Source organism: Pinus tabuliformis, chromosome 6 (assembly GCF_031772625.1).
Source record: "Pinus tabuliformis cultivar Carrire ecotype Pingquan chromosome 6, CPIR1, whole genome shotgun sequence".
Lineage (NCBI taxonomy): Eukaryota > Viridiplantae > Streptophyta > Pinopsida > Pinales > Pinaceae > Pinus > Pinus tabuliformis.
The window spans coordinates 483,618,293-483,632,259 of record NC_142292.1 but is presented as its reverse complement, the minus strand read 5'-3'; the positions used below and the strand labels follow the sequence as shown (position 1 = coordinate 483,632,259).

Here is a 13,967-nt window from a genome sequence, read left to right as displayed (position 1 = left end):
TTTATCAGGTTCCTTTTCCTTTACAACCATTAGTAGAAATTTCTTGCATGAATTTACAATTCTTTTCATCTGCCCTGAGTTTATGAGAGTATAATTAATCTTGAGTTTATGAGCTCTTACAATATATTTGATTCCATCTTTAACGAGTTGATACTTATTTTCAGCTCTATAGAAAATGGCTTTTGTATCATACAAGTAAGGACTTCCTAAAAAAATTTCACATATATCCAAAGAAACGATATCCAACTCAACCTCATCTACAAATGCTGACCCAAAAGAAAACCTAAGTTTACATTGCCTAGTCACTTGTATCTTTTCTTTATCGCATACCCAACCTAATGGATATGGCTTATTGTGAGGTGTGGTTACTAATCCCAGTTTCTTTACAATTTCTTCAGAAATTAAGTTTACTTGTGAGCCACTATCAAACAAAGTATCAATCTTTTGATGCTTGGAAATAAATCTAATATGAAAAAGCTCATATCTTTTCCTCTCATTTTCTTCACTATCAATAGTCTGTGCAGAATTACTAGTAGATGCTTCATAATTTTTATCTTTTATACCTGTCACTGCGATTGTTGTTTCATCACCTGAGTCTGACCCCAAATCTTTCTGTATAGCAGTAGCAGTCTTCTCTTCTTGCCATCGAACTTCTTGGGTTTCAGCTTCAGATGCAAAGACCAACAATGTTCGTCATCAAATCCATCCTTCTTGCAGTGAGTGCATGAAGGTTTGGCCTTTTGTACAACATTTGCCTTCCTCTCTTTCCATTTCTGCTTCCTCTTCTCCTTGTTCTTGCTTGCAGTGGGTTTTGATGATCCCCCAATCTCTGGGTTCACATTCTTGCCTCTAGCCTCTAGATGGGTAGCCTGAACAGATACCTCATCTATGCTAGTAGAGTTAAACATGAGAATGGTGTGCCTCAAATAACTGTGTAGACCACCTATATACTTCAGCAAAGTTTAAGGTGAGTGTAAATAAATGCCTAGAATCAAAGCTCTTTTTCTAAACTCTTGGGTGTAGCTTTGTACACTTTGCCCTTTTAATTGGCGAAGAGTTTTCCAACTCATCATAGCTTGCTGCATATAAGCTAGTGGATAGAATTGTTTTTTAATTGTAGAAACAAATTCACTCCAAACATAAAGAATTTTACCATGCTTCTTCAATTCAGCTTGTGTCTTGCCTTCCCACCATACCAGGGTAGTTCCTCCCATGTGTAGGCTGGCCAATTGAATTTTACTCCTGTCTAAATCAATGCTCTGCACCCTACAATACACATCAATCTGTCTAATCCAGTTATCTAGCTTCTCTGCATTTAATTCTCCATCATATATTGGCAAATCAAATTTAACATCTAATTTAATCAGAGATTTTTTCTTCTTTTTATTTTTAGGGTTGTCTGGAGGTGTGGACAGAGGAACCTCTTTTCCTTTCCCTTTGCCTTTAGAATGGCCATCTATAAGAGATTCTTTTGTTCCTTTGTCTTGTTTGGAGGTTGAAGAGTCTTCACATTGACCTTTCTTAAATTATCGATACATTTCTTCTACCATGGATCTCATGGTCATGAAACTATCCATGAACTGAGAGTCTGATTCCAAGGGGTTTTCTTCTGCCATTTTCCTCCTAGGATAGACTCTACCAATTTCTGGGTTACTTTCAACTAGTTCTCCTTCTCCTAATTTGAGATTTGACCTAGTTATCATTCACCAATCCAACACAAGCTTATCTAACCTTAGTGAACCTAAAGCTCTGATACCACTTGATCTAATAATGATATCTAAGACAATTAATAAGGTTTTACAGACTCATATGCATGGATTTGTCTATATTAATTATGCAATGGATCGATCAAATTGTGAGTAAATATAAGCAGTTAAGCAGTGAGGGAAAAAAAACATAACAGAAAATACACATAGCACAACAAAATTAATATGGAGTTCAACCTGTTAGGACTCAGTCTTGTCAGTCCTCTGTCAGAGTCAAATTCACCAAGGTTCATTTCTCGTCATTTGCAGTCATCAAATGCCATTTTGGTCGAAAAGAGTAATTTTCAGAGTCTGGGTCTAGTGGTTGGTCTTCAAACATGTCGAATAATGCCCGCAGGCCATGAGGAGGGTTTTCGAAGAGGTTCTCAGAGTTCAAAATTTCATCATCAAGCGTATTCAAGGACATTTCTTGTTCAAAACTCTATTTTGAATAAGAAATTGTCAGATTTGTTTTTGTAATAAATCTGAATTTTAAAGTGTCCTGCCTTGAAGTATTTCAAAAAAGCAGCCTTTGGCTATCTTTCGCCAAGACATGCCACCATCCCAAAGAAAGAAAGAAAAGAGATTCATTATTCAGTCCGATCAAAAAAAGAGTTCTTTATAAGAAATGTCAAAGTCTTCAAATAATGGGTTTGCTAAGTCAAAATCGAAATCCATTGCTATGAAAGATGTTTTCATTAATTTATTGGCATGGCAAAATCTGCAAGAGGCCAAGTAAATCGTGAAGCAGATCGTGGAGAAGTGAAAACAGAGTTTTAAAGGCCGAAATTATGTGAAGATCAGTGCCGCGACGCATAGAAGGCAGGCGCGGCGCATAGGCGTAGCGCGGCACACTGGGCACTCCTGCGCAGTGTAAAATTAACACTGGCGCGGTGCACTCACCAAGCGCGGCGCACTGGGAGTGCGCGCGGCGCACAGAGCCTCCAAAGAAATTTTTCACCAGTTCTTCCTCAAATTTCCGAAATAACTCAATTTTCTGCTACAAGACGGTTTTATGCAGAGAGCTTCGAGCTGTTCAGTTGAAACGTTGAATATTGTTTCTTTCCAAACACAATTCGAATGCCATCAAAATAACAATGTTGGTCCCGAAAATAGACAGACACAACATCATTACAAAATCACGATCTCATTGCTAAAATACTTTGTCTCAACAAATGAAATGAAGTCATAAATGCGATGAAAGTATTGATCATGAAAGGATCTCGATAAAATTGCCATGGATCTTCCATCATGTGGATTTTAAATTCGGCTTTGTTGTATCACCAGGAAATCTTGTTTTTACTACTATATACAGAGCATCGATACTAACTTAATGAATCCCATGGATTAGTCAAGGTCGCAAAAGGCAGCAAACTGGTGGAGCAGGCAGTGGCACTCAACCAAATAGCACCGTTCCTTTCATCAATGTGTCGGTGGAGCAGGGTACTGTCAAAACTCAACCAACTTCAGGGGATCGCTTTATTCCTTCACCACAGCTTCCATTTGGACAGGTTCACGATTTTGGTTTAAAAGGGAATCAATGCTTTGGTGAGAATATGCATCGGACCTTTCACAAAGGTGTACAATGTGATGGTTGTGGGATGCATCCAATTATTGGCCCCCACTACAAGTCTTTAGTGAGAGATGACTATGACTTGTGCCAAAGCTGCTTCTCGGATGCTGGCAATGAAGAAGAGTATATGAAACTTGATCGTGCTTTATACAGGCCACCAGCTCTATACCGGTCACCACACAAGGAACGCTCTTTTCATAGGGGACGTCACTTTCATAAGTCGCCTGTTTTTTATCCTTCTAAATGTCCTGCATTTACCCCCCTTCCTGGTTGTAATCTTTGGAACTCTCCTACATCTATATATTGCTCACAAGGCCCAGCACAAGGCCCATCTGCTGGGAAACCAGCTAATAAAGCCCCTGGAAAGCTTGACTGTCATTTTGTTCAAGATGTCACCATCTTTTATGGAACACAGTTTGCTCCAGGGACACCCTTTACAAAGATTTGGCGTCTCCACAACAATGGTACACTAAAGTGTCCACATCAAACCCAGATCGTCCGAGTTGGTGGAGATGATTTGGGGGCTGGAGATGTAGTCAATCTCGAGATTCAAGAGGAAGGGTACAAGGTAGATGAGGAGCTTGATGCGGCAGTTGATTTTGTTGCCCCCATATAACCTAGACGCTATGTGTCCTACTGGCATCTGTTGGCACCGTCAGGTCAAAAGTTTGGGCAGCGAGTGTGGGTCCTTATTCAGGTAGTACCACCAGGAGAGGAATGTATACCAGATCTAATGGACTCTCTTCTAACTTTGAATGAAGTTGAGCAAAATAATTTATCTCAAGGGAAGACCTTAGTAACAGGAGTTCAAACAACGGAACGCCAGCAACGAATTGCCATGGGGTTATTGCTACTTAGTGAAGTGGCGTTGGGAGAAGTTTATGAAATAGAAAAGGCAGAGTATATGGAAAAGGCTCCCAAAGGGAAGATGAAAAGTCAAAAACCAAAACGCTCAAATTTTTAAACGTAGATATCTACAGTGATAGAAAAATAAGATACGATTGCCTATGTTTGTCTTCAGTCATTAGATCTACGCTACAGGTGTGCCTCCTCATTGGCCATCAACAAATAAAATGTAACACATATAGAAAAAGCTCTGAGCGAAGCATACAGAGTCTTAAGGCGGGGTTGAAGATTTCTATGTCTTGAGTTGAGCCATGTCAACATCCCTAGTTTCCAAGAATTATATGATTTTTACTCATTTTTAGTTATTCCATCTATTGGAGAAATTGTTGCTGGGGATCGTGCATCTTACCAATATTTAGTGGAGAGCATACGCAAGTTTCCATCTCAGGAAAAGTTCGCTGCAATGATTAAGGAAGCAGGCTTTGAGAAAGTTGAATATGAGAAACTTTCAGGCGGCGTAGTCGCAATTCATTCTGGATTCAAATTATAATTCACACATATAAGATTCTGACATTGCTTTTGTAGAGCAGTTACCTTAAAAGCAATTGACGTGGTATTTGAAATCGAAGACTAGCAAACTCTGCCTGTGCGGGGCATTGTTTAGAAAAATCTGTCTAAGCTGATTTTGGCCATTACAGTGTTTGATGGGTCTACTGTTTTAATTACAGAAGCAGCGGAGGGGTAGTATATTTATTTTGGATGCGTTTCTTTGAAAAATCGATTCAAATTTCAAAGGACTTGAAGTATCGGCGCAGGGGTTGGGTTGCATGGGCATGTCTACTTTCTATGGCCCTCGAAGGCTCGACAATGAAATGATATCTCTCATCCACCATGCTATCTCCAGGGGCATCACTTTTCTGGACACTTCAGACATTTATGGCCCGTTTACCAACGAAATCCTCATTGGAAAGGCCATTAAAGGGATAAGAGACAAAGTCCAATTAGCTACAAAGTTTGGAATTAGCTATCCAGATGGAATGCCAGGGAAGGTGAAGAGCCAAAAACCATAAATCCTAAATTAAAACTCAAAATACTTACCACAGCAGAAAGATAGGAAACCATGGTCTATTTTTAACTTCAGTTACAACTCAGGATGGTCTACGCCACAGATTTCATTTGTTATCAGCAGATTTGAAACAAAAATTGTAACGCTGCTTTGTCCCCAGCACAGATGGACAGCTCGTTCCTATCTTCTTCGATTGGTTTTCCAACTCCCTATTTTTCATCGATTTGTTTTCCCACAGATGAAATTTATTTATTGTATGACAAATCATTTAGGAAGGGTTCTGAGTTCTGAGAAAAAGTGTGGGAAGAAAAAACCCAGCACTATCACTGTACAGTTTTGATAGAGAAATAATTAAATGGTACAACTCTGATTTATAAGATCCTTGCGGTATGAGTTTTGGCAATGTGTTTTTCTCTTTGTTTCATATGTATCATGGGTTGTTTCACAGTCCATTCATGATTGTTTCCAGCTGAATACTTTCAAGTGAGAAAGGTAGAATTCATTCATTGCTCTGCCTTGAGGAAGTGTTCAGTCTTTATGTGTTTTCTTCTGCCTGGAAAGGATTCATACATTTAATGCCCTTTTCAGCTTTCTTAAACAATATTTTCACCCCATTTAATTTCAATTCGATTGCTAAAATCTCGTGCTTATCTCGCCTTATGAAATATCCTGTGCCTTTGGTTAAATCTCTGTTCATGCTATCCTTGTCCCATACAGCCCAACAACTTAGTCATTAAATCAAATATCCCTCATTCAAATTCATTTACTAGCCTAAAATCAGTTATCATTTAAGTCATCTCGGACTCTATTGATCATTTTATCGAGATAGACCCAGAGAGAGCCCTCTCCTGTCCTCGTAGGGCTAGCTACGAGGCTGAGCTTGGTTTGATGTTGCCTCAAGTTTTGCCTTTTTGAGCCTGAGGCAGATTCGAGCGCTAACATAGTGGCAACCATACTGGGGACACGAAAATGGTTTGTTTGAAGATTGTTTTGTCTCAGCACATGTATCAAGCGTAGAGCTGATTGTTGATGGCGAACAACGATCAGACACAAGAAGACGGCTGAAAATCATTCACCTGGCGACTCCTTTCACTGAAGAATCCAGCAACTGGCGCTTCATGGTGACTCCACTGTAGAGAGGTCAGTAGCTTTGACATTTTTAAGATGGATCAGATTGCAAGAAGATACGCTCGCATGAGCCGAGAGCACATCCTAGGTTTTCCAAATAAAATGCCCAAGATAGATTGGTCAAAGAATTTGCCTGTGTTCAGAAATGTGAAAGGTAATGATGCTGCTCTTCATCTGTTGAAATTTCACATTCATGTGCATAGGTTAAAGATCAATTTTCCTGAAGACTATTTGATGAAAATGTTTATGGCTACCCTGGAAGACGATGCCCAATCTTGGTATGAAAGTTTGCCACCTGCTTCTATTTATTGTTTAAAGGATTTTCATGCAGTATTCTTTGAAAGGTACAAAGAATCATATCCATCGTTGACTTTAGTTCAGGACTGTTGTAGCCATGTTCATAGTTTTATTCAAAGCGTTGAGAAATATTATGAAGATGATAATTTCGTGGATGAAGAGATCATGGAAGCCCTGTATGAAAATCCATTTCAACAGCACACAGAAATCTTAGAGGATACTTATCAGCAGGTTGAAGATTTCCATATGGCTGAAAATAATGAAAGAGAAAGTTTCATTTCATATCTTTCCATAAAATAAGGTAGCATGCAAGGAAGTCCAGTTCTAATTTCAGAATGTGATAATGTCAAGACAGCTATTTCAGATCCAGATTCATATCATGATGACCAAGAATACCTTGTTCTAAATCCCATAAAGAAGAACTCTGCTGTTGAGATCATCTGGCATGAAGAAAATAGAGTTACAGATCTAAATGCTCTCATCTCACCGGAACTAGATCTTCATGAGGAGGTCATCCAATCAGCTCATGAATAGCAAGATGACCTACAACGCATTCACACCACAGAAGATCAAAGCATTCAGGATTTCCATTCAGATTCTTCTTCATATGTTTCATGTGTTGAAAAGTTTTTCCAAGAAGATATCTGCTCATCTACCTGTTCAGAGTTTTTTAAAGCCCAGGAGCATACTTTCACTGAAGTACATGATGAAGGAAGATCAGAATTTGAAGCAAAGGACACCGTTTCTTCAGCAGGAGGTGGCAATAGCAAATCTTCATGTTTTTCATGATACAATGGCAAATCTGTTGCAGCTAGCAGTGAAGGTGATTGTTGCAGTATTCGGTGATGAAGGAGATCAGGGTCAATTAGCTTTTGGGATGCCCAATTACAAGTATCCACTGTTGACGTGGAGATCTGATCAGGAGAATCAAGAAAGAAGGCATCTGCTTGATTGGTTACATTGGCATTTTGATATAGTTTGATCACATATTGCCTTGTAAGAAACACGGGTGGCCAGGTACTGCCACCCAACTTTAAGTTTTAAGTTCAGGTCTTAGTGTTTTTGAGTACAGTTTGTCGAGTCAGTTTTTCAGTCATTTCAGATTTACAATTGAGTCAGTTTTAGTCCAGTTTCAGTCAATAAATGCGTCAAAGTCTGTGTTGGTTGTCGAAATAATGACTCCATAGCCCAATGGACGAAGGCACTGTGTGCTCACACAAAGATCTGCAGTTCTTGGCACCTCCAAGGAGCTGGAGTTGCCATCCCAATTGGAGCCAATGTTAGGACTTAGTCTTGTCAGTCCTTTGTCAGAGTCAAATTCACCAAGGTTCATTTCTCATCATTTGCAGTCATCAAATGCCATTTTGGGTCGAAAAGAGTAATTTTTAGAGTCTGGGTCTAGTGGTTGGTCTTCAAACATGTCGAATAATGCCCACAGGCAATGAGGAGGGTTTTCGAATAGGTTCTTAGAGTTCAAAATTTCATCATCAAGCGTATTCAAGGACATTTCTTGTTCAAAACTCTGTTTTGAATAATAAATTGTCAGATTTGTTTTTGTAACAAATCTGAATATTAAAGTGTCCTTCCTTGAAGTATTTCAAAAAAAAAAAAAAGCAGCCTTTGGCTATAATTCGCCACGACATGCCACCATCCCAAAGAAAGAAAGAAAAGAGATTCATTATTCAGTCTGATCAAATAAAGAGTTCTTTATAAGAAATGTCAAAGTCTTCAAATAATGGGTTTGCTAAGTCAAAATCGAAATCCATTGCTATGAAAGATGTTTTCATTAATTTATTGGCATGGCAAAATCTGCAAGAGGCCAAGTAAATCATGAAGCAGATCATGGAGAAGTGAAAACAGAGTTTTAAAGGCCGAAATTATGTGAAGATCAATCCTGGAATGCATAGAAGGTAGGCGCGGCGCATAGGCACAGCGCGACGCACTGGGCACTCCTGCGCAGTGTCAAATTAACACTGGTGCGGTGCACTCACCAGGCGCGGTGCAATGGGAGTGTGCGCGGTGCACAGAGCCTCCAAAGAACTTTTTCACCAGTTCTTCCTCAAATTTCCGAAATAACTCAAAATTTTCTGCTACAAGCCGGTTTTATGCAGAGAGCTTCGAGCTGTTCAGTTGAAACCTTGAATATGGTTTCATGCCAAACACAATCTGAACGCCGTCAAAATAACAATGTTGGTCCCGAAAATAGACAGACACAGCATCATTACAAAATCACGATCTCAGTGCTAACATACTTTGTCTCAACATATGAAATGAAGTCATAAATGCGATGAAAGTATTGATCATGAAGGATCTCGATAGAATTTCCATGGATCTTCCATCATGTGGATTTTAAATTCATCTTTGTTGTATCACCAAGAAATCTTGTTTTTACTGCTATATACAGAGCATCGATACTAACTTAATGAATCCCATGGATTAGTCAAGGTCGCAAAAGGCAACAAACTGGTGGAGCAGGCAGTAGCACTCAACCAAATAGCATCGTTCCTTTCATCAATGTGTTGGTGGATCAGGGTACTGTCAAAGCTCAACCAACCTCAGGGGATCGTTTTATTCATTCACCACAGCTTCCATTTGGACAGGTTCACGATTTTGGTTTAAAAGGGAATCAATGCTTTCTTGAGAATATGCATCAAACCTTTCACAAAGGCGTACAATGTGATGGTTGTGGGATGCATCCAATTATTGGACCCCACTACAAGTCTTTAGTGAGAGATGACTATGACTTGTGCCAAAGCTGCTTCTCAGATGCTGGCAATGAAGAAGAGTATATGAAACTTGATCGTGCTTTATACAGGCCACCAACTCTATACCGGTCACCACACAAGGAACTCTCTTTTCATAGAGGACGCCACTTTCATAAGTCGCCTGTTTTTTATCCTTCTAAATGTCCTGCATTTACCCCTTTCATGGTTGTAATCTTTGGAACTCTCCTACATCTATATATTTCTCACAAGGCCCAGCACAAGGCCCATCTGCTAGGAAACCGGCTAATAAAGCCCCTGGAAAGCTTGACTGCCATTTCGTTCAAGATGTCACCATCTTTGATGGAACACAGTTTGCTCCAGGGACACCCTTTACAAAGATTTGGCATCTGCGCAACAATGGTACACTAAAGTGGCCACATCAAACCTAGCTCGTCCGAGTTGGTGGAGATGATTTGGGGGCTGGAGATGTAGTCAATCTCGAGATTCAAGAGGAAGGGTACGAGGTAGATGAGGAGCTTGATGCGGCAGTTGATTTTCTTGCCCCCATACAACCTGGACGCTATGTGTCCTACTGGCGTCTGGTGGCACCTTCAGGTCAAAAGTTTGGGCAGCGAGTGTGGGTCCTTATTCAGGTAGTACCACCAGGAGAGGAATGTCTACCCGATCTAATGGACTCTCTTCTAACTTTGAATGAAGTTGAGCAAAATAATTTATCTCAAGGGCAGACCTTAGTAACAGGAGTTCAAACAGTGGAATGCCAGCAATGAATTGCCATGGGGTTATTACTCCTTAGTGAAGTGGCGTTGGGAGAAGTTTATGAAATAGAAAAGGTAGAGTATATGGAAAAGGCTCCCAAAGGGAAGATCAAAAGTCAAAAACCAAAACGCTCAAATTTTTAAACGTAGATATCTACAGTGACAGAAAAATAAGATGCGATTGCCTATGTTTGTCTTCAGTCATTAAATCTACGCTACAGGTGTGCCTCCTCATTGGCCATCAACAAATAAAATGTAACACATATAGAAAAAGCTCCGAGCAAAGCATACAGAGTCTTAGGGCAGGGTGGAATATTTCTGTGTCTTGAGTTGAGCCATGTCAACATCCCTGGTTTCTAAGAATTATATGATTTTTACTCATTTTCAGTTATTCCATCTATTGGATAACTTGTTGCTGGGGATCATGCATCTTACCAATATTTAGTGGAGAGCATACACAAGTTTCCATATGAGGAAAAGTTCGCTGCATTGATTAAGGAAGCAGGCTTTGAGAAAGTTGAATATGAGAAACTTTTAGGCGGAGTAGTCGCAATTCATTCTAGATTAAAATTATAATTCACATATATAAGATGTTGACATTGCTTTTGTAGAGCAGTTACCTTAAAAGAAATTGACGTGGTATTTGAAATCGAAGACTAGCAAACTCTGCCTGTGCGGGGCATTGTTTAGAAAAATCTGTCTAAGCTGATTTTGGCCATTACAGTGTTTGATGGGTCTACTGTTTTAATTACAGAAGCAGCAAAGGGGTAGTATATTTATTCTGGATGCGTTGCTTTGAAGAATCGATTCAAATTTCAAAGGACTTGAAGCATCAGTGCAGCGGTTGGGTTGCATGGGCATGTCTACTTTCTATGGCCCTCCAAGGCCCAACGACGAAATGATATCTCTCATCCAGCATGTTGTCTCCAGGGGCATCACTTTTCTGGACACTTCAGACATTTATGGCCCGTTTACCAATGAAATCCTCATTGGAAAGGCCATTAAAGGGATAAGAGACAAAGTCCAATTAGCTACAAAGTTTGGAATCAGCTATCTAGATGGAAGGTGAGGGAAGGTGAAGAGCCAGAAACCATAAAGCCAAAATTAAAATGCAAAATACTTACCACAACAGAAAGATAGGAAACCATGGTCTATTTTTAACTTCAGTTACAACTCAAGATGGTCTATGCCACAGATGTCATTGGTAATCAACAGATTTGAAACAAAAAGTGTAACGCTACTCTGTCCCCAGCACAGATGGACAACTCGTTCCTATCTTCTTCGATTGGTTTTCCAACTCCCTATTTTTCATCGATTCGTTTTCCCATAGATGAAATTTATTTATTGTATGACAAATCATTTAGGAAGGGTTCTGAGTTCTGATAAAAAGCGTGGGAAGAAAAAACCCAGCACTATCACTGTACAGTTTTGACAGAGAAATAATTAAATGGTACAGCTCTAATTTATAAGATCCTTGCGGTATGAGCTTTGGCAATGCGTTTTTCTCTCTGTTTCATATGTATCATGTGTTGTTTCGCAGTCCATTCATGCTTGTTTCCAGATAAATACTTTCAAGTGAGAAAGGTAGAATTCAGTCATTACTCTGCCTTGAGGAAGTGTTCAGTCTTTATGTGTTTTCTTCTGCCTGGAAAGGATTCATACATTTAATGCCCTTTTCATCTTTCTTAAATAGTCTTTTCACCCCATTTAATTTCAATTTGATTGCTAAAATCTCATGCTTATCTCGCCTTATGAAATATCTTGTGCCTTTGGTTAAATCTTTGTTCATGCTATCCTCGTCCCATATAGCCCAGCAACTTAGTCATTAAATCAAATATCCCTCATTCAAATTCATTTACTAGCCTAAAATCAGTTATCATTTAAGTCATCTCGGACTCTATTGATCATTTTATCGAGATAGACCCGGAGAGAGCCCTCTCCTACCCTCGTAGGGCTAGCTACGAGGCTGAGCTTGGTTTGATGTTGCCTCGAGTTTTGCCTTTTTCAGCCTGAGGCAGATTTGAGTGCTAACACACCCAACTCTTGGGCTACATCTCCCGATCCAACCTCAGTGGTGGCTATTCTATTATGTCTTCCAGCGCAGAGTTTACAACTGTGTGAGCTCAAATAGAGTCTCAACACGCAAATAAGAAGAACAAAAGCTTTAGCTTGAACCCCTAAAGCCTCTTGAGTACACAGACTTCTCTCACTCTCAGTTTCTATCATTGTTCTACCTCAGCATTCCCTCTCCATCTCTGTCCCTATCATCTCATGGCTTTAAAGCCATTCAGGGCTACCTGTTTGCCTTCGCCTTCTCGGCCTTTGGTCTCCCGGCCACTCTGTCCACTCGAATCCCCCTACTAAGCGTTAGCAAGCATGGCATAATGCCTTTCGGGGAGGTGGCCACTTGTTTCTTAACAGATGAGTGCCTCAGGTTGTTGACATCCCTGTAACAGTTGCTTACTATCAACACAGAGAAATGCCTTTCAAAATTATGAAAATCTACCAAAACATTTTTCCGCTTGACTTCAAACTTTCATAACTACGCCCTATTCTCCTATTGGGTCTACCCATCGGTCGCTGTCACTTATCGCAATGGCTCTGTCTCTTTGTATTTTGTTTAATAACAAAAATACATTAAAACACTGTAAAATCCCACATATCAGACTTAAAAAAATATAGGCTATCACCTATTTTTCCATCGGGTCCGGATTTCGTGAGTTATGCTTGTATCAGCCCCACTTCGTTAGGCTTATTCGATGTGATGTTCCAATGCAATTGATCGCAATCGCACATCGCACATACCCACGAGCCATTTGGTAAGTGCTCCACTGTTGTTTACTGATGCGACATGGCGATGCAATGTGGGCCATTGATCTGCGCAATTGATCGACGGTCCTTGTCGACTCCGTCGATCACCATCACAATACATATATGTCATGCGCCAATATCCTTTGTCTATCCTTGCTGATTGTAATTCGCCGATTGGATCTGGACCATTGATCAGCCAGACCCGACGGCTTTGATTCAACTCTATTTTAAACTGTTGATATGCCTATTTCCACTCTTTTCTCAGTCTTTTGCTTCCCGATAGTGTTTTCCGCCATTCCAAGGGCTGTTTTCATGCGATCGGTTTGACCTTTGAAATGATTTTAAGAAGATTTCAAGACTTAGAGAATGTTCTTTGATCCATTTGGATCAATAAGCCAGAAGGCTTGGATTCCTCTATAGTATGCTGGCATCTATCAATTTGGAATTATGTTTCTCTCATGGATCTACAAAAGTATATCCCCTTGAAGCTCCTATGACCAAGGATCCTAGCCCAACTACCATTGGACTGTCCAACTCCTATTGGATAGAGAAATATCTTCATACTACTGAATATGCCAAATCATTGTCTATTATGAAGCCTTCACGCCTTCACTTCCTCCATGTGAACCATGTTTCATATATTTTCAAACTATGTTCTCAATTCGATCAACATGAAAAACCCAACAACTCCATCGTTTTGCACATAAAATATGAATCACAAATCTGAACCAGAGGAGGGAAATTCTTCACTTATTCACACACTAAAACACTGCTCTCAAACACACCACAAGCCATCAATTCTTCTCCACTTTTCAACACATAAAATATGAATTCTGCACATACACTCTCTGAAATACAATGTGATTAGCTTCAATAATCTCTACTCACTCACAATGCCACCAAAATGGCATACTCTCACACTCTATAGAAAACCAACCAAATAGACTCAAAGCATTCCTCTATTTATCATTTTTTGTGTTGAGACACTTGGTAAATGATATAGGTTATGGATCACTCAAC

At 39.8% G+C, this 13,967-nt stretch overlaps 1 protein-coding gene and 1 pseudogene across 1 annotated transcript; both read left to right on the top strand.

Moving 5' to 3' along the window:
* Positions 1–2,373: 2,373 nt before the first annotated feature.
* On the top strand, positions 2,374–3,934 carry LOC149259399 (protein JOKA2-like). Its single transcript, XM_089454087.1, has 2 exons — positions 2,374–2,480; positions 3,097–3,934. The coding sequence occupies exons 1-2, from the start codon at positions 2,374–2,376 to the stop codon at positions 3,932–3,934; spliced, it is 945 nt and encodes a 314-aa protein (XP_089310213.1).
* A 1,057-nt stretch (positions 3,935–4,991) lies between these two features.
* Positions 4,992–10,148, top strand: LOC149259398 (protein JOKA2-like; annotated as a pseudogene).
* The last annotated feature ends 3,819 nt before the right edge of the window (positions 10,149–13,967 follow it).

What these genes read in the sequence shown, in the direction of transcription:
- LOC149259399 (XM_089454087.1), top strand. Translation starts at nt 2,374, where the DNA reads ATGTCAAAGTCTTCAAATAATGGGTTTGCTAAGTCAAAATCGAAATCC. An exon ending in CAAAATCTGCAAGAGGCCAA is followed by an intron (nt 2,481 to 3,096) that starts GTAAATCGTGAA and finishes CCCATGGATTAG; the next exon opens with TCAAGGTCGCAAAAGGCAGC.